Source organism: Anopheles bellator, chromosome 2 (genome assembly GCF_943735745.2).
Source record: "Anopheles bellator chromosome 2, idAnoBellAS_SP24_06.2, whole genome shotgun sequence".
Lineage (NCBI taxonomy): Eukaryota > Metazoa > Arthropoda > Insecta > Diptera > Culicidae > Anopheles > Anopheles bellator.
In genome coordinates this window covers 38,077,699-38,096,788 of record NC_071286.1, presented here as the reverse complement: position 1 = coordinate 38,096,788, position 19,090 = coordinate 38,077,699, and the positions used below count along the sequence as shown (strand labels likewise).

The 19,090-nt window shown below is 53.0% G+C and overlaps 1 protein-coding gene across 2 annotated transcripts; it reads right to left on the bottom strand.

Annotated features, from left to right (window-relative positions):
* Positions 1 to 1,104: 1,104 nt before the first annotated feature.
* On the bottom strand, positions 1,105 to 18,158 carry LOC131210025 (uncharacterized). 2 transcript variants are annotated; one of them, XR_009156857.1, is made up of 5 exons: positions 17,973 to 18,158; positions 5,879 to 6,068; positions 4,694 to 4,798; positions 2,676 to 3,492; positions 1,105 to 1,235 (listed from the first exon to the last, which is right to left on the bottom strand). XR_009156857.1 is itself a non-coding variant. In XM_058203209.1 (4 exons), exons 1-4 carry the CDS (start codon positions 17,979 to 17,981, stop codon positions 3,455 to 3,457), a joined length of 342 nt encoding a protein of 113 aa, XP_058059192.1. In that variant the 5' UTR covers positions 17,982 to 18,158; the 3' UTR covers positions 2,518 to 3,454. The 2 variants fall into 2 exon arrangements, 1 of the variants encoding a protein (XP_058059192.1); XM_058203209.1 differs by lacking the exon at positions 1,105 to 1,235 and having other exon boundaries at positions 2,518 to 3,492.
* Between the last annotated feature and the right edge of the window lie 932 nt (positions 18,159 to 19,090).

Genomic DNA, 19,090 nt, shown 5'->3' with positions numbered 1-19,090 from the left:
CCTTCTTTGTCGCACTCAAGTTCGTTTCCAATTGCACGCAATATTGTTAACGGATCAGAGCGCAGCCAAAGTACACAGAAAAGACGCAGCCAGCCACTATCTGGCGCTCTGGTGGTCGCTAGCCCAACTATAACATTCAAATTTTCTACTGAACTGAAAATCGTTACTGATCTTACCTTATTTGGCTCTTCTGGCGTAAACCTTAGGCAAGCGATTAAATTACTTCAGGTTATGTGTTTAGTTCCCTTTTCACTGAGCTTTAGTTTCCAGTTGTACAAATGGAAGCCTGCACATCGCTTACGAGTTTGAACTGTGCGGTCATGACCACAATGAACCATTTTTAGCTAAAAACCCTCATTGTAAGCTTTAATTATGATGATGAGCAGATTAAAAATTAATCGAAAATTTAAAAAATGAGTGAGACTACATCGATTTGAGGTTTTGAAGCGGGTTAATTTGGATGTTTTGGAAATTCTGTATGAATAAAATTTTCGGAGTCAGTAAGATCCCAGAGGCTAAGAGGCAACACTCTTCATCGTCATAATCATCATCATCTTATATTTTGTACGATTTGATTTACAACCCGTCTCCCTCCCGATTCATGGAAAAACTATTGGCAGCGTAAAAAAAAATTTTGGACATTTGGAGAATAAAACTGGAAACGAGGACGACCAAAATGAAACACACAAAGTTTGGTGTAATGTCAGTATATTTTGTACCATTCATCTAGCCCGCCCCGGGGGTTACATCTTAACTTCACGCGTTAAATGACCGTAAAAGCTGGAACCTATGTATGCTACACTCGCCGCGCTTCCTTACGAAATCCTAACGCTCTAATGGTAAAATGGCGATCGCTCCGCACATCGCTCGCGTTGTGTCTAAGTATATACAACCGTTCGTCCACCGTGTCCCTCGTCAATGTCTCGTCCCAAACGGCAATCCGCCCGTCTTCAGCCGACCCAGGTAGCCGGCACTTCCGCCGAGGGCCGGTGGCGGTAGCGGCGGAGGCTTCCGAACCGCCGGCGTGTTGTGGGTGTATGGCGGCCGGAACCACTTGGGCGAGGTACTTGGCCTCTTGTACGCGACCGGATACGCGGCCGGAACCGTCGGGGACAGCTTCACGATGCCGGGCTTCTTGGGCCGCTGCGATGCTCCGGTCGTCGCCAAACCGGAAGCCGCTAGCTTCCAGATCCCCGCCGGGTACCGGTACGGTGGTGGCACCTTTTTCCTGAATTCTGAAACACATTCCAGGGATTCCGTGGTCAGCGGTCGATTAAGAGGGGGGGGCGGGGGTTAGGTTTGTCAGTCAGTTCAGGCCAATTCCTTAGTAGGGTGTCTGTACAAGTTCAAGTTGTCGGTTAGTCTGTACAAGTCGCGGTGCGATATGCACCGGTTGTTGGTCTACGAGTAACGAACGCCCTACCCCGTGCTGTACACAACGTCTTTCGCCACCTGCGCCACAATGTCGGCGTGTGGTCAGCGACGGCTTTGGCACGAGCGGCGGCGCAAGACAGCGCGAACGAACGGGAGGTCGCCGATTGCACAACGCCAATTCAATCAATCAGCATACCAAAGCTGCGAGAAGACGGGGGCTGGGGGCTGTGCGGGTGTGACCGATGGGAGAAAAGGAGGCAATAAAGGCATAGCATACTGCATGGCGCGGCGACGGCGACGGGTGGGCCAGACTCAGAGGATCTGTGTTATTAGCGTCAGCGTTGCTGTCAGTTGACACCCGGAGTTAATCGTACGCGCGCCGGTGCCGCATTCGGAAGGGGTTGGTCTCGTCCTAGCCCGTACACGCTCAGACGAGGAAGCTTACGGTGGAACTCGGCGTCCGGCGTCCTTCCTACACCGGGTCAGGTCGCGTCGCGGGGCCAGGTGGCGGCGCAGCAGCAATCAGCGAACTCGCTGACTGTTAGCTACGCGGTTGCGAAACTAGCGGACCACGGGAGTCACCAGCCACCCAGCAGCAGCAGCAGATGATCAGGCGAGCCGATCGAGTTGTGGGAGGGCTCTTAAGTGCCGAGAGCGCGCAGAACTATGCGACGGGCGACCTTGAAAGGCTGTCGGAATGTGAACTAAAAACCGTCGTCGTTGTCGTCGCCGTTCGTTCCGGCTGTTGCCGCTGCCTCGATCACCGGTTTCAAGTGGACTATTCTGGTATTCGCTGTTGCCAGGCCGCCAGCTGGTTCCTTACCAGGGAGGGAGCCGCACACAAAAGCCAAGCGGAAAGATGGCGACACGACACGAGTGGATTCGTTACTCTTAATGTCCAGCCGAGGGCTTCGAGGGAGACCCACGCCAGGTCGAATCGTCAGGTTCCCAGGTGCGCCGCTGAGACTCAGGTTGAGCTGGAGCTGCGTTTTTTTGTTTACTCAAATCCTTCGCCATTCCAATCTCCCACCCAGACTTGTTAGCCGGGAACCAGAACCGGGCACAGCCACCTGTTGGGACGGGTGGACCAGATCGCAATCGACCAAAAATGCACGCCAAGACGTCGTATCGTAAATGTCATCTATACAATAATTTATTAAGTTACCAATTAATAGCTACCAACTATCGTACAGCCAGAATTGGGCAGGAAAAGGAATGGAGCGAGCGAGCTTCTCGTCTCGCTCTATCTCTTCCCCTGGCCCGCATCGCTCTCCGTCTCGCTCTCTCGCTTCTCTACTCACTCGCACTCGCAGGATCGTTTGTACAAAAAGGATGTTTGAATATGTTACACAGGTTGTTGCTTAGTAACTGGCGCCGTGTGCTTTGCGTGTTGAGTTCGACGTTCTTTATACACTTTGTGCCGCTTCGATGAGGAAATGATCGGGAGGATCGGGAGTGGAATTCAGCATGAGGGGGGACTGTGGATTGGAACTGTACAGGGATACGCGCTACACGACTTTTTTTTTACAAATAAATATCTTCACACACCGTATCCAGCTCTAATGCTACATTACGTCACCGGTGAATGCTAACTAGACAAGTAGGCTCCTACTCTAGCTGGAATCCGGAAGAGTCCTGCGTCCAGGTTCTCCAACAGTTGGGAGGGCCAAACGGCCCGGCAGAGCCGACGCGTTTCGGTTGGGACAATTTGATATGGCATCAAATTCGAGCACATTCCACGCCGAGTGGCGGACACGAGCGGACGTGGCTTCCGGCTAACCTGCCACTACTCTAACTCTAACCTCGATCGGTGGTGACTTGATGTATCTACGTTTGTCTCTGTGACTGGGACCGTGGCCCTAGTGACCGTGTGCTACTTATCGGCCGGTTACGGTGACGGTTAAGTAAGAGGGCTTGGCTTTTCCTAACTCAAGTACATGGTACGCCGGGTCCAGAAAACCCCCGGTGATCGATCTTGAAAACGCGATGAGGAATGTGTGGATAGCAGGGTGTTGGGACAGGACAGGGGGATTCACAGGTGGATCATATACGGCGGCGTGGTCTACTCTAAGTAGCTGACTTAGAAGTATCGCAAGTTTCTGTACAACGCATTCGTGTCTGAAACGGAAGAAAAGGTTGTGTTGGGCACTGGGTTGTGGTAGAGTGGCTTTTACGGGGCGGGGGGTGGTGTGCGGGGGCGCTTCACACCGCGGGTTAGCTTCGGCGGGTTGGGTAATGAATCGAAAGTAATCTTAGCATAGCGTCTCCACTCTCCGTGCGGTGGAAGCAGTTAGTCACAGATTCTACGCCGCTAGAGCTACGCCGGGCCCAAAACCGCGACCAGACCGCGCGTAAACCTTCGGTTGGCCCTGATCCGGTAGTTGGTTTTGGCTCAGGGTCGGCCGACTCATCGCTCCGCTCCACCGTCCGCTGTCACGAGCGGTGATCTTGAGGTGTGCATCTCTCTAGACGGGGCCGTAGCTCGGGTGATGGGAAGTTGTTGATAGAACCGAGTGGCTGGGGAAGTGGCGTGGATCTTGGGGGGGGATCTTTTGGTTGTAGGTGGTGTGGTGCTGGCGGTTGTAGGTGCATTAGTAGTAATCTAGACGAAACGGTAGTACGGCAACGGATGAGTCTGTGGGTTCCACGTTAACCTGAGGCGCTCGGCTGCGTCCTCTCAGGGTGTCAGCTTAGTTAGTAGAAGCGACAATTAGTTGCAGATGGGCCAATGTTTTGTCCGTTTATGGGGCTGTTGTTAGCGGTCTGACGTCCAGCGACAGATACCCCATTAGCAGCCGCTGCTGCTGGAGTCTATCTACAAGAATTCTTCTCCCACGTCCGTTTGGCACGGTGGTTGGCAGGCTGTCTGCTTTTGTGGCAGCTTGGACCCAGGTGGTTACGTCACGGCGGGCGGAGAGCGTAGCGTGCCCCCCCGTTATCTGCATGCGATTAGTTTGTGCCGCATTCCTGCCTCATTAGGGTCGCCGGGGATTAATCTGTACTCGACGTGCTCCGTCGGAAGTATTGTTTGGTGTTGTCGGGGTGCCTTAGTTGGCAAACACTGGCAACACTGACTGCGTTCTCGTCGCTACCAGAAGGTCTCTCTTACGCCGAGGCTTTAGGTTAGAGCGTTGTTAACGAGGTAAAGCAAGGGACGAATAGGTCCGTATTAGCGGCGGTAGCGGTAGTTATGGCGGAGGCCACAGAGTGACGCAGCCGGATCGAAAGTGCAGTGTTAGTTAAGGTAGTACGGGCGTTGTTGGACAGTAGGACGCTCGCAAACCAAGCAACGAGGTCTCTGGAAATTATTGGCTCTTACTCTGGGGCGCACTAGGTGGCACGAAACCGTAGCCGGAAGCACCGACGATCACTCCGCTCGACTCGACCGGCGCATCAGCAGGGGCGGGCGGGAACACCACGGGACCTGGTGGGATGGGGGGAAGAGCAGAACAGTGATCAGTCCGAAGTCCGCGAAACCGCGCTCAAGAGATCCACCGCTAAGTACACCACCCTACAACGCAACCCAGTTCAATGTATAAGGTGCTCCATCTAGTGTTTGGATATTAAACTGCCGATTACTTGACATTAAACTTTATTCTGCAGAAACTATGACGTTTACGAAATGAGACGCTATACGCCGGCAGAAAATTGGAAAATTTTAAAAGCTTTACTCAGACTATACGTATTTGGGGCTCGGAAAACCCCCACGTCGTGCAAGAGAATCCAATGCAACGAGTGACTGTTTGTTGCGGATTTTGGTCTAGCGGCATCATCGCCCCATTTTTCTTCCAAAATGAAGAAGAAACATATGCTACCGAGAAATGTTGGTTCTTCGGCGAAAGTGAAGTTGGCTGGTTGGAAACTTTTGGTTTCAACAAAAACTACGTAATCCAAACACTAGATTGCTCACCCTATAGACCGAACGAAATAAACACCAAACACAACTCCCATTACTATCGAGCTAAGGATATCCAGTACGCTCTCCCCGACACTGTACACAGGGTATGTGAATGCCAACTACCGTTACTGTTAGAGCCCCTCACTTGGCGCCCTCTATGGCTCTACGCAATTACAAAGTATTCGCGATCACGAGCCCGAGTAACCCAACAATTTAGTCCCTGTCCCGATTTCCCTGTCCCGCTCGCTTCCGTGACGGACGAACCAGAAATCGTTGGAGCGCTGACATCGTAACAACCACTGCCATCGCCCACAACCACGCAGCTCTGACGAAAGGTCACCAAACTACAACTCCCGGGGTGCCCGGAATGGGCTGTTACGTGGCGCTACATTTACACCTATTTTAATGTACTACACAAAGGGTGAACCGCGGAACCTTACCGGTGGGCCGCACCGCATGAATCACCCCAGGGTGGCCACCCTTGCTGGGGCAGCCACGTAGCTCCTCCAGAGCGCGGCCTTCTGGCTGCATCCCCGCATATCGAGACCGAGAAATATTCCCCGTGTTCCCTACCACCCCGCTACGCACCCCACACAAGCCACTCACCTCGGTTCTGTCTTGGGTCTCTGATACCAGCATTCAAAGTACCTGACAAATCCTGCCCCGAGAACGCGGTCGGACCGCCAAAGTCACCGGTCAGCGAGGCCAGCCCGAACTGGGAACTCGTGTGTGGGAACGCGAACCGTTGCGCGGTGACGGTGGCCACGGCCAGGATGACAGCGAAGAACACGGCAAACTGTTGGGGAAGATACCAGAAATTGGGGAGTTAGCGAATGATAAGTCAGACCATGGAAAAAGGTGATGAAATCCAAAGTATCAGTCAACCCTTAGCCCCAAACGGAGTTGTTGAACAAATTGGCCCGCATTAGAATTGAAGTCACCGATATTGTTGCAACGATCGCCCAAGGTCGCCCTCCGTCTGATCCGTCGGTCGGGGCGCGTGATGAAATCACAATTAGATCTGGGCTCGTTTCACGGTCTGTTGCTCATCTGGCCGGCTCATTAACAACGACATCTCTTTAAAACCCGATCCCGGCGCCCCCGGAGGCTCTATTACCACAACCGTGAGATCCGATTCGCTTTATTGAGCGTGCGCGCGGGAATGGACGTGATTAACTAATTCAATCGACTGGCCATCGCTTGGCCAACACAATCGGAACCGACACCGACTCCCGGTGCCCGATGCCATAATGGCCATCGCTGGCCTCCGGCTCCGACGAAGATTTCCCCGAGTGTCGGGTGCCACCATGACGCGGTCCACGCGAGGAAAGTCGGGCGAAACTTTTCTTTCCGCGCTGGAGCCACCGGCCGGTCCCGGGCAGGGGCGCATTATGTGCCGCGATGACATAAAGTGTGAAACCCGCGGCCCCACACATTGGCCTCCGGGTGCGTGAAAAACCGTTTACGGAGATTACCTCAGCGGTACACTTGCAACAATCGATTCGGACCGAAAATGAGAGCCAGCATTTGACGCCACACGTGGCTAGTTGGGCGACATTAGCGCTTTCTTTTCCCCGGTCCGGTACGGAAGCTGGAAGCGATCGCTCGGGTACTTGACAGCGCCCGGGCACGTGCCATCGGATGAGACGGTGAGATTCGCGGTGCTTCCGCCGGGTAGCTCGTTAATCGATCAGCTACGGCGGGGCAACCCGGGCACACATCCCATCCAGCAGGTGGTCCGGCGAAAGCGAAAGTCCCACAGACCGGTGGAGCAAGCTCGCCTTCCTTTGTCGCTCACAAGTGCCTGGCAAACAAACAAACAAACTGACACACTCACATACAGACACGGGATCGTAACAAATAGTAGCTCGGACGAGGAGTGGGTAGCCCGCAGCAGGAGAAACTGCCGACAGTTGGCTGCGCCACGCTAGGTGTCGCTAGTGCGCCCGGTGGCCCAGAGGTTCTTCGGCGGACCTCATTATCTGATCGGGCAGCGTGTAAGCCAACAACGGCGGCGTACACCCGAGGCAACACCCCATTTCGGACCAGACAACAACCGTTCGAAAGATCGTGAGTGAGCCTATGCCCGGGCCGGCTGCCGAGTTTTATGGATTCTGTAGCACCCGTCAGCCCGGGTCCGCAGCTGACCTGGATAGCGTTGCATTTGCGTACCGGCGCCGGTTCTAGCGTGAATGGGAGCGAACGAGAACAAGTCTGCCGCCGTCCGTATTGGTCCGGGCCGTTGGTAGTGCCGTGCGGGAGATTTGGTTAATGTACATTATAATGAGGTCTGTAGCCTGCGTTGGGTTGTTCAATAAGTTTTGTGCTTAAATATCAGAGGGCGATGCTACTAGCTTTATTTATTCTTTTTTTTTTCTTTATTTATTTTCTTTTTTTTCTCTTCACATGAACGTATGTGACGTTTCATTTCAATCTGTCAAATCATTCTTTTTACAAGCCCTTTTAGTATCGACGCATCACGGTATTTTTTCACAGTAAAAAAAATCAAGTATCGTCCACAAACTGTATTTTGTGCGCCGACTCAACACTATGGATGAGACTTAGGTCTATCACCATGATCCTGAATCAAAACAATAGGCTAAACAGTGGAGTGAACCTAGTTGTTCGGATCCGAAGTCGGAATGGAATTTTGCAAGCGGATTACTTGCAAACTTGTAAAACAATAAACTATGAATGTAACCTTTCACACCAGCTAAAGCAGAAAAAAAAACCTTTTTCTTCTGGATAATGCACAGTGTCACAAGAGTATTTTGGAAATTGCCAAAATCAATCAATTAAAGTAAAAATTGTTGAAGCATTCACCTTATTCACCAGATTTGGCCATTCATCAAATGATGACGTCATAACAACTGTGGAAGCGAATTTTGCAGCCCTTCCATATTCTCACATCAGGGATGGAATTCATAAACTGGAATCTCTTTGGAACCAGTGTATTGATGTTCAGGGAGACTATACTGAATAATGAAGTGTATTTCGAAACATTAACATTTTGTTTTTCTCCTTCGAATCGCAAAACTTTTTGAACCGCCTGCTATGGGGTCCACTAGCCAGAGGATATGATTCATGGAGTGCACTCGGAAGCCCTCGTTCCCAACTGAGGGTCCACATGTTGTGGGCTACGGTACGAAGTCTCCTAAGGGTCTCCCTCGCAAGTGCGCCCCGTGCTAGTGGACCCTCATTCTGGGGACCCCTGATAGGGCATCAGGCACGGCTATCAGCTGGTACAAGACCCAACAGCGACAACAACAACGCTACCTCAGCCTAACGGTACGTTGTAGCTACAGTGACGGGGCCTTGCGTAACGACACACACCAGGCCGATTAAAAGACGACGAGCCGGAGTATCGCCCCGGGACATTCTACCCCCGGTTTCGCAACGCATTGGAAACGCATTACGAAATCCCAAATCATATCGCCGTTTTTCGCTTTGTTTCGCTTTGTCCGGGTCCCCACCGTGACACCCTGACACATGGCGCCAACACAAAATGCCAATAATGGCGCCGGGGGGTGTTGGGCGCTCCATTTGATCAAATTATTTTGAACTCCCGACCGAACCGTTTTGCAATGGCCGGGGATGATGTTAGAAAGAATAAGGGGCCCATTAGTGGTCCCTCGGTGCACTTCGCTTCATGTGTTCATGCTTCATCAGGCCGGGGTTTGTCTCATTTCCGTATCATTAACATCTTCTTCAGCACCCAACCATCACCGTCGTCGTCGTCGTGTTCGTCATCCTAATCGTGATCAAGCTGCCAACCCAATCGGGCCCGGTTGACACTTTGACAGGTTACACCGTAAAGTAATACTCTCCGGTTGCGGAACGATCGTGTCACCGGGAGGGGACCAGAAAGAACCTCTCTGTGCTCCCACACGTCGTCGGCGTCGTGATGTGGGCTGATGTTCCCCGCAGCCCAATAATGTATCTCCCACCGAGCTCGGAAAGGCCAGCGAGTAGATTAAGTTGCATAAGGCGCCTTCCTGGTGCACGGCCTAAGTGCGGTTGCGGTCAGACCAGCTTCTTGGGTGCGTACACAGGAGCGCAGAACTTGGGTCCGCAGAAGTCCACAGAGCAACAAATCGGATCTAGCCGGAACTCGCCCAAAACTCGATCGCTTTCTGTCCTGCGTCTTGTCTCGAGCTGTGAATCTGGCCGACTGACCCACATTCGCGGGAGCTGTCAACAAGAAGTGACCAGACCAGAGGTGTCACATTACACGACCCGATAACACGGTCAACTCTTTAGTCGGTACGCTACTGGCCAGAGCCTGGCGAGAAACCTGTTGGAGGTCACACACCAGGAGGTGTTGGCGTGAAGTTGGCTGCGCACCTGACGTGAGCCACCGGCGAAACGGGTGATCTTGACGAAAACGCCACTCGCGTCGCGCGCACCGGAATTTATGAAGCCTTGCTCGATCTATTTATTGCCTCCCTCCGGTTGGCCATAAGTCATGAGTGCACTCCGGACTCGGGCTTATCCCCGCAGACTGCGACTACCACCGGCCCGCCAAGGCACCGCAACTTATGAGAGAATACTAATCGAGCGAGCCGAGCTAATAGAGACCCGTTACAGGCCCCGTCTGACGGGCCCCTTGGACTCGCACTTGTGGTCGCCGATGGGCTGTTAATCCAGGGTCAGCAGATGAAGAAAGAGAAGCGAGCCACCACCACCTGAACGCCAGTCGCCCGCTCGGCCGATCGATCGATTGGGACCGAGATTGTGCAACCGGCGGTCATAAAGCTCGGTTGCCATTTGGGGTGGTGGACTTGGACCTGGTGTCGGAACCTTCACCGGGGACGTGAATTTATTGGCGGATCCCTCTAGCGCCTGAACCAAGCTGGAGCGGACCAGAATCGGCTAGCAGTGTCGCGGACGGACACTTCCTACACGGTTCCGCCGGACATCGCGTTGACAGCTGACAGTAGCGAGTTGCCGTCCGCCATTACTGGGGTGTTCAATAAGTTCTTTGCGCCGAGAACAGAGCCTAATTTGATTGTGAACGTATGTGAAGTTGCATTTCAACCGGTCCCTTTTTTTACAAGCCATTTAGTATCGACGCATCACAGTTTATTTTACAATGGAAAAAATTAAGTATCTTGCAGTGATTGATTTTTTATTTTTGAAGGGTTTAAAAGTAAAGGAAAATTAAGAACGAATGTTGAAAGAGTATGAGGACTCTTCACCGTTAATTAGAGGGTTAGAAAGGGGGTTTCTGAGTTTAAACGCTTTCGTAGCAGCCTTCAAGGCGATCCACGTCAAAAACGTCAAAAAACAGACACAACCACTGAAATCGTGGAAAAAATACGGGATATCGTAATGGAAAATCGTCGAATTACTGAAAGAGGTTTAGTATAAGGTCTGGCCATCTCATTGAGCAGTATAACCAATTTTTTGACTGAACTAGATTTGGCCCAAGCGACTTTCATCTATTTTCAGTTTAAAAAATTCGTGAAAAACCTTTTTCATCAAATGATAACGTCATAACAGCTGTGGAAGCGAATTTTCAAGGGATTCCAATTTTTCGCCTCAGGGATGGAATTTTTAAATTGGAGCCTCGTAGGATCAAGCACATTGATTTACAGGGAGGTTAAACTGTATAACAAAATGAATTTCGAAACAATAAAAATATATTTTTCTTATCGAGGCCACGAACTTATTGAACAGCCTCGTATTAATCCGAGCCCCTTTTTACCGACCACCGACTATCGCGGAACGTGGCGTACCGTGAGACCGGACCGGAGCCCCCCCTCCGTCTCCGGGGCGGCAATTGGGCCGTTTGGCAATTGTCACCGCGAAACCGCGCAATTGGACATGGCGTTCGAACAGCCCCGGCAGTTGCCATTTTCCGCCAACTTCGTGCGAGCTCCGTGAACGGTGCACGGCGGTGCAATGCATTTTAATTGGCCGACGGTTGCCAAACGGTGCCCCCGCCGCCACTCCCGCTGGACAAACTTGACCCACAAACCCAGGTGAGGTTTTTCACACTCCAACTCGGCCAAAACCTCCAAGTCAAAAGCCAGCCAGCTCTTCCAGAGCCAGCACTATTGATCTCCACATCCCCACTGCATTCACAGAAGACCGAGGCCCCCAGCCCAGAGTCTCTAGAATGTCCCACCCTCCCGACAGAGGCGAAAGGGCCTAAGGCCTAAAGACTCTTAAAACTTTAAAAAAACAAAAACAAAACTCCAACTCGGCGCGGCGCGTACGGCGTATTATTTGCGTACGTTTACGAGCCGAGCCCCGGATCACGTACGCAGCCAGGCTGAGACCTCTTCGGGGGGTTGGTTTAATCGAAAACATTTGTATCACGCCTCTCGCCAGTAAAGCCGCCTCCCCCACAACCCTTACTAGTCCCTTACGAAATCCGGACCTGAACCGGCGCGATCGCTACCGATCGGCGAAGGCTCCCGGGACGGGCGAAGGTCTCGGCGCCTTCGAGGGCCCCTCTCGGCCACCGGACCACGGCTTAATGAGGACCCGGTGCCGCCGTCCTCCAGCCAGGTGGCGGCGGCGGCCAACGACGAAAGTCAAGGATCCCCCCGAAAAGGGCCCGCTGCTCGATCAAGCGGCGAGAGATCATTTATCAACGCGCGGCCAACGAAAAAAGCGGTTAAAATTGTAGCTCGTCGTCGAACGGGCTCCGTGATGTGCATTCTGTCCTCGCCAACGTGCTTGAACCCCCGGCCTACCTACCACCGCCACTATCGGGGCCACGCGATCGGCTTGGCCGACTTGCGTCAGTCGGCGACCAGGTGACATGTACCTCTTTTTTGTCTTCAAAATGCTTCATAAATCAACAGTCGGTGAGGGAGGCCTTCTCAGACGACGATTTGGGACACGTCGGCGCGCACACGGAATGCAGCACCAGCACGTCCGGGTCCGGGCTACCAGGTGGCCACCGGTGAACCTTGATGGCGAACACCATGTCCCCGACGGCAGTAGCAGCTGTCCCAGGGCAGCCATCCCCACCAAGGACGCACACTGGTCGATGGATGGTGGTGCAACGCAGGCGCGGGTGTAATTATCACCACGCAAAGGTTGGCCCGGTCCACGCAAGCGCGTGTGCGCAAGCTTACGGCACCGGTTCTCGGACTCGGACGGAACACCCCGGAAACCCTACGCGAAACTCGCCGGTTGGCCAACGCGCAGCGGGCCTGCCTCTCTTTTCGCAACTCCGGCAGCCAGCGGGCAGATGATCGAGCTCCCCGCGATCAGTCAGGTCGACCTTTTGCCGTCCGTTTTCCCGAGCATCGATCGATCGAGCACTGCGCAGCCAATCTTCTAGTTCTCCGCCTGGTTCTCGAACCCCAGGTGTCCGTGTTGGCCAACACGGGGAAGTGGCCACCACCGGCCAACGGCATTCCTGTCGGAGCTTTCAAATTGCCAGCCCGGCGTGGAAGCAGAGGAACATCGCGAAACGCAGTTACGTCATTAGCTGATTGACCAGCCGCGATGCGATCGAACGGAACGGAACGGATCGGCCACTCGCGCGGCGATCGGCGCTAGGTGCGGTCGGTGGCAAGCGTCAAGAATGTGCTGCTATAAATTATAGGGACACCACCACACACACGGGGCGGGGGTTGATGTATCCGCTCCCACCGAACGCAGTGACCCGAAATGAAATGAACACGAGGGGACAGGAAACCATAAACCACCCGGTGGTCGATGGTGAACAACAACCCCCCTACACCCCCTCTACCCCTCCGCACCATTCCCTCAAACAAACTGGGACACGGTCACGGTGGTGGCGGACGTTGACGGTGGTCAACTTTTAATTATCGCCGATCCATATCGAACGCGCGGCAGGACACTCTAGGCACAGGGTCTAGATCCTTTCCGCCCGGGGGGGCCATTAAAATCTGAGGGCGGGCGTAGCTTAAATGTGATTTCGCGAGACTCGTGCGAGGAAAATCTCGAACCCGGCTTTTTCGCGGCGTTCAATTTTCCACGGACGCATCCGTCACGTCGTCTTCCGTGTGGTGTGCACAAAATGGCACTCGTTACGGGCGTTACGTTCGGAACTTGGGTACCATTTTTTCGTACCGGAAAAACTACCGAAAATTGAGGCCTCCCCGAAGCCCACAAGAAAGAGAAAAAGCAATGCATAGAACGGTGCCGGCTACAGCCTCAAGGAACGGCGGAAAAAGGGCGGACCCGATGGCGGCAGGTGTTGACGGAAGTCGGCGCACAACGCAATGCTCCGGCGGCCCTCGGTAAACAACACATGGGCTGGAAAGTCTCGGCCTTAGCAAGATGACGCTAGTCTTATTAAAGTCACAGCATTTACAGTGAGTACTAATCTTCAACAGAAAGCTGTTAAAATTTCAAGATATTTGATAAGATCAGTTTGTGAGTCATTTTGCGAAGAGTGACACTATTTTTGTTACTTTCAAAATAGTGGATCGAAAACAATTTCGTGCTTGAACGCTACACTGTTGTTTGATGGGAAAAAATACCGCTCAAGCAATGCATTATGCAAAATGTTTTAAGGACTCCGTTCCGAAACTGGAGTTTTTGAGTCGATATTTGACAACAGAGGACACATGGATCCATCACTTCACTCCAGAATCAAAACGATCGTCATCTGAGTGGAGTGCAACTTGTAAAGCTCGTGGTGGAATATTCATCGACTATCTTGAGAAGGGAAATACCATCCGCAGTGAATAATATATTGAGTAATTGGAGCGTATTTAAAGGTCGATATTGCAAAACCAAATGACCGCAAAACACGGCCACGCCGGCCAAGAAACAAATCTTGTTTCATCAAGACAACGCAGCGTGTCACAATTCAATCAAAACAATTGCGAAACTACAAGAATTTAACTTAGAATTATTCGTAGTTTCATTCATGTAGCTTTCGAACATCGTATTCGCCAGATTTGGTTTCCAGCGACTCCTGGCCCTTTGCAGACCTCATAAAAACGCTCACTAGTAGGAATTTTCAGTCCACTAAAGAGGTTATCGTTGAATTTGCGGTCTATTTTGAGGTAAAAAAAATCGTTCTACTAAAACGGTATCGAAACGGTAAACCGGCACCGGGGATTGATTGTGTAAAGAAAATTTTGTACAAAACACGCGTTTTCTTTCTTAGGGACTTTTCAGCCCATGTGTTACGTTGTACCTTTCCGATTATTGTAATCAACGTCCCAACATCCCGGAAGCGGGGCCCGCATCCCTTCAGATGAGTGCAGATCGTCACCATAATCGGCCGCCGTTAATGCCTTAACTTGTTTTTTTTATTATATTACCACCGGAGCGAGACCGAAAAAACGGGTTCGTAAACGTCGTCTCAACCCATCATCATCATCATCATCGAACGGCGCGCGCGTTTTCGCGTTTACTCAACAAATCGCCGGTGGCACGCGATAGCGCAAGTGCGCATACGAATCAACGCATAACGCACACCGCGGTTTGCTGTTTGCGCTTCCCATACGCGCCGCGCAATGTATCACGAGTGCGGCCAATTGTTGTAGCGCTCGTGCGTTCCTCGCTTAACCCAGCGCCGAAGTCTTTCGAATTGTTTCGCATTTTTCCCCATTTAACGTTCCATTCTTTCGCGTTTCGGGGCGGCACGTTTCATGCTCCGCAGGGCTGCCCGTGCCCTGCCGTTTATTTGGCCAAATTTTCCGCTTTCTTTTGAGTAATGTCATAAAACGCGGTTGTTTAGGTGCGGTTTGAAAAGTACTAATTACTGTTGTGTTAATACGCTCACCGGACGGAACGTGCCGGACAGACAGATACGACGGTTCATCCGTAGGGGGGAGCGTCGGTGTGAACTTTCCACCGATTTCCGAATGATGGTTCAATTTCCAAATACAAGGTTCGAGGCGGGGCAATCTTGTGCTGTCGCGCTGATGGCCACTTCCGGCCACGGAGCACCGGTGTCGATCGCGCGCGATGTCCTTCGGCCTGCCGGTGATGCCCTTCGGTGACTTGTGGCCGGCTGCAGATCTACAATCTCGCACCTCACTAGTGCCTCGCTAATCATAAAATCAATGTCAATGGCACACCCGGCGGACCCCGGCAGCTTCCTGGGGTGGGCCGTTTTTCGGCTCGGCGGTAGGTCGCGGCGGTGGATGGGCTTTAATTAGGCGATGCTTGTTGCGCAGCCCCCGCTGACACGTATCAGTGCGCGCCGCAGATGGCGGGCACGCGCCATACGCGCGTTTTCTGTCCGCGACCTCCACTTGGTGTTGAACTTGGTCTCCGTGGCGTGCCGGATCGGCTGCGGCCCGTCGGTGGCCGCGGTCTGAAGGTCGCAGTGGACTGTAAAGGCCACCGAAAGACGCGCGCTGGCGCGCCCCACTGATTCCGTAATGACAATTAACGGCTCACTCTCATTTATGTTCGCGTCGGCTCCTTTCCACCGCATCCCCGGACCCGGGCCGTAGATCGACGATCCTCTGCAGAGCAACCGAGTGAAGCAAAAAAAGGGAAATCTGCTTGGAATCTTTTCCACGTGCGCACGGACGTTGTGCGGGCCGCAAAACCGGTTCAGGTCGGCACTGCGTCTTGATACGATGAAACGGTGGAAAATCACCGTCGTCCACCACGCGAACCTCCGTTCAGCTGTCATTTCACCCATTTTTCTTCGCCCGACAATGGTTGGTCCTGTACGGGCCGATATCGACAGTGCGGCAACAACATTGCGTTACCGGTGTTATAATATTTTATGGATTTTAATCAACAAAGCTCAGTTGGATGTCCTCCAAGGAAGATAGTTTCCTGGGAATCAATGTCAACCGACTATAATTACTATAATTGTTATGAGAAGCCAGGCGAAAGATCAAATCAGGCAAGAGAAAACCCTGACGCCCGATTGGTTGCAATACTGTCATTTCTTGATCCCTCTACTAAACCCTATTAACAATATCTATTTTGAAAAAATACACATGGCACTTCTCACACCTAACGAATGTGAACGGTAATATACCCAAGTCACACCCGGATTTAAAATATTAATAAATATTCACCAAAAAGGCACATTCAGCATCAAGCATTAATCTTCGTTTGCACCAAAATTGGAACTAAAATTGGGTCGACACATTTCGAGCACCGACCCTCGAGAAAGCATTTGAACTACCGCCGAGTTGTGAAATATAGTCACCGCACCGTGCGTGCAACGGTCCGTTTGGCATTCGGAAGTGACCGCCGGGAGCGGCGATTCGAAAGCGACCGAAGAAGCTCCTTCCAATCGAAAGCGAAAAAGCCAACGCGCTACCGGTTCCGATTCCGGGCCCCCTAATCCCTATTATTTCCGATCGCGCCCCCTCGCTTTTCGAGGGGGGTCCCGAACCGGCCTGAATATGCTTACTAATGGCGATTAATCATAATTCTGCGGGCGGCCAGTGTGGCCAGGGTCCACAAAACGAGTTATCAGATCGCACTAGGCGCTCTAAACTAGATGTGACTCTGGCCATTAATCGTCAACCGAGCGGTCACCGAGAGAGAGAGAGAGAGACCGATCGCTTCCTCACCTTGGGGCGGGCAAAGTGAAAAGCGCACACGATCAGCGATCGCGTTTGGCTGGATAACCTTGCGTCGCGCGAAACTCGTCAAAAATTGGCGGATTTTGACGGTGCAGGAGCAAGATCATATAATTGCACAATCGCGAGCAACGCACGCGCAGCGCCACGATAACGCGTTGTAACGCCGATGGCCAACCAGCTCATCAGCGTATTGTGTTCGCCACATTCCAGTGACCGGTGATAAATGCAAAACACTCGATCCTGTTTGGCTGATCCGGCCATCGCTCTGTCAGGAGTCTGGTGCTGCTCACTTTCGAATTGCAAAAAACAAAAACCGAAGCCAACAACAATCGGTTGAACCTTGAAAATTAATCCACTCGCCTATCAAAAAACCCGAGGCCCTTGATACATGATCGCATTTTATTGAACACTTTTCGACGCCACGAAGCCAAAAAATGGCGCCACTTAATGGGAGGGTCGACTGCTTCGCTGCGATAATTTTGGCGTGCTAAAGTCGGCGGCCGCAGGCAATAATGAAGACCTGTTAATGAGATCCCGCAATCACTGCAAGGTGATGTGCCCTTCCTCGCGTTAGGGCAGCCTTAAATGAGAAGCTCATTTGACTCGTGCGTGAGAGAGAGAGAGAGACAGAGAGGTCACGATGGCATCAGGAAGCAGCGCAAGCGAGCCCCCCGGAAGAAGACGCTGCCTGCACACGGTGGATCGTTTAAAGACCTCCAATCATTCAATTTCATCAATTCAGCCATCCATCAGCACACGGGCACTGCGCCGGAGCCGGAGCGGCCCCTAATGGGTACCCCTCTTGTGCGTTCATTGAAGTTCTCCGGCGCCACGTGCGAGTCTCGGGCCCCGGATGGGTGGGTTTTGTGTGAAGATTTTCACCCCAAACTCCATCGCGGTCCATGCTGATCCCGTGGATGCTGTGGTTGTGGCACATACACGCACGTACAGTCGGACGCAGACCGGGCACACCCGAAGCAGGCCAAGCCGTCTAGAGCCCCCAACATCTGCGCTCATCTCATCATCTCAGACTCATCGGCCACGGTCCGGTTGCTTATCACTAGGCTTTTTGTGTGTTTCGTTGGCGTCCAAGTCACATAAGCGTTCGGCACTCAGATCAGAGCATGCACACACACGCGCACACATACAGCAAACGGTCCGTGTAACTGGGCCACCAGTCTGGGCCACTAACTTACAAGATTCATTTTCGGTGACTGATTTGAGGTTCGGCGGGCACCAGCAACGTGGAGGAGATCCTTTTGGCGGACGGACGGTATCACAGGTAATCCTGGCACTGGACCACACACTCACACGCACACCGGCACACACACACGCACACACGAGGAGGGGGGCACACTGGGGTCGACGACGGGACTAGGATCCGGGCGGTTGGCGCACTGAGCGTGGAATGATCCGACGGTGGCCAGCGTGAAGTGATTTTATACATTCGCCACCACAGAACGGGCTGCCGCCGCTGCTCTCGGCTGGCGTTCCGGCGGCTCCTCGCGCGGTTCCGCGATGAGCCGACACGCGGAAAAGTGAGAGCCGGAGAGCGGGCCGCGGGTTTGGCAGTGGGGTGGTAGGTTGCCCCGTTAGTAACATTGTGAGCGAAAGGGAACGCGCGCGCGCGGCCCGGCTTTGGACGGCGCGAGAGCGCGAGATTATGCGCGAAAAATCAGGAAATGCGCGCCGACAGCGAGAGAGAAGCCGCGAGAGTGAGAAGCGGCAGCACCGTGAGCAGCGCGTGAGAGCGCTTGCTCACCGCTTGCTCACCGCAATGTGAGCGGGTTGCTGGCGTACGTGACTTCTGAGGTTCTTCGGGGCAACCGTTGCCGGTTGCCTTGAAAGGTTCTAGGGGCCGCTACGATACAGAACCCGCCGACGTCCGGACCTACTTTGTGTGCGGAAATAGGGCTCACCGCCGCAGCCCCGACGGGACTCGGGCCGCCGCGCTGAGACGTGGTGGCCTTGAGAAACTATCCGAACATCACATTAGAACGGTCGACTGCCCGTCGATTACGCTGCTGGCGGAATTAAACCCATACCCGGACCCGGGTGCCGGAACGATCATTTTTCATACACAATTAACACCCACCGCAGGTGCCGGCCATTACGGGCCTCGGGCTGGCGGGACTTCCCGACCCGACCGGAGTGGAGCGCCGGTGCATCCCGAGAACTGCATTCCGTTAGCCACGATCGTGCAATCATCTGGCGGGGCCCAGGTTCCTCCTTTCGCCTAGACTGGGACTACTTCACGGAAGTCGTACACGTTTCGATTCGTCTCAGCCCGCCCAATGATAATGCGCAGGCCAAT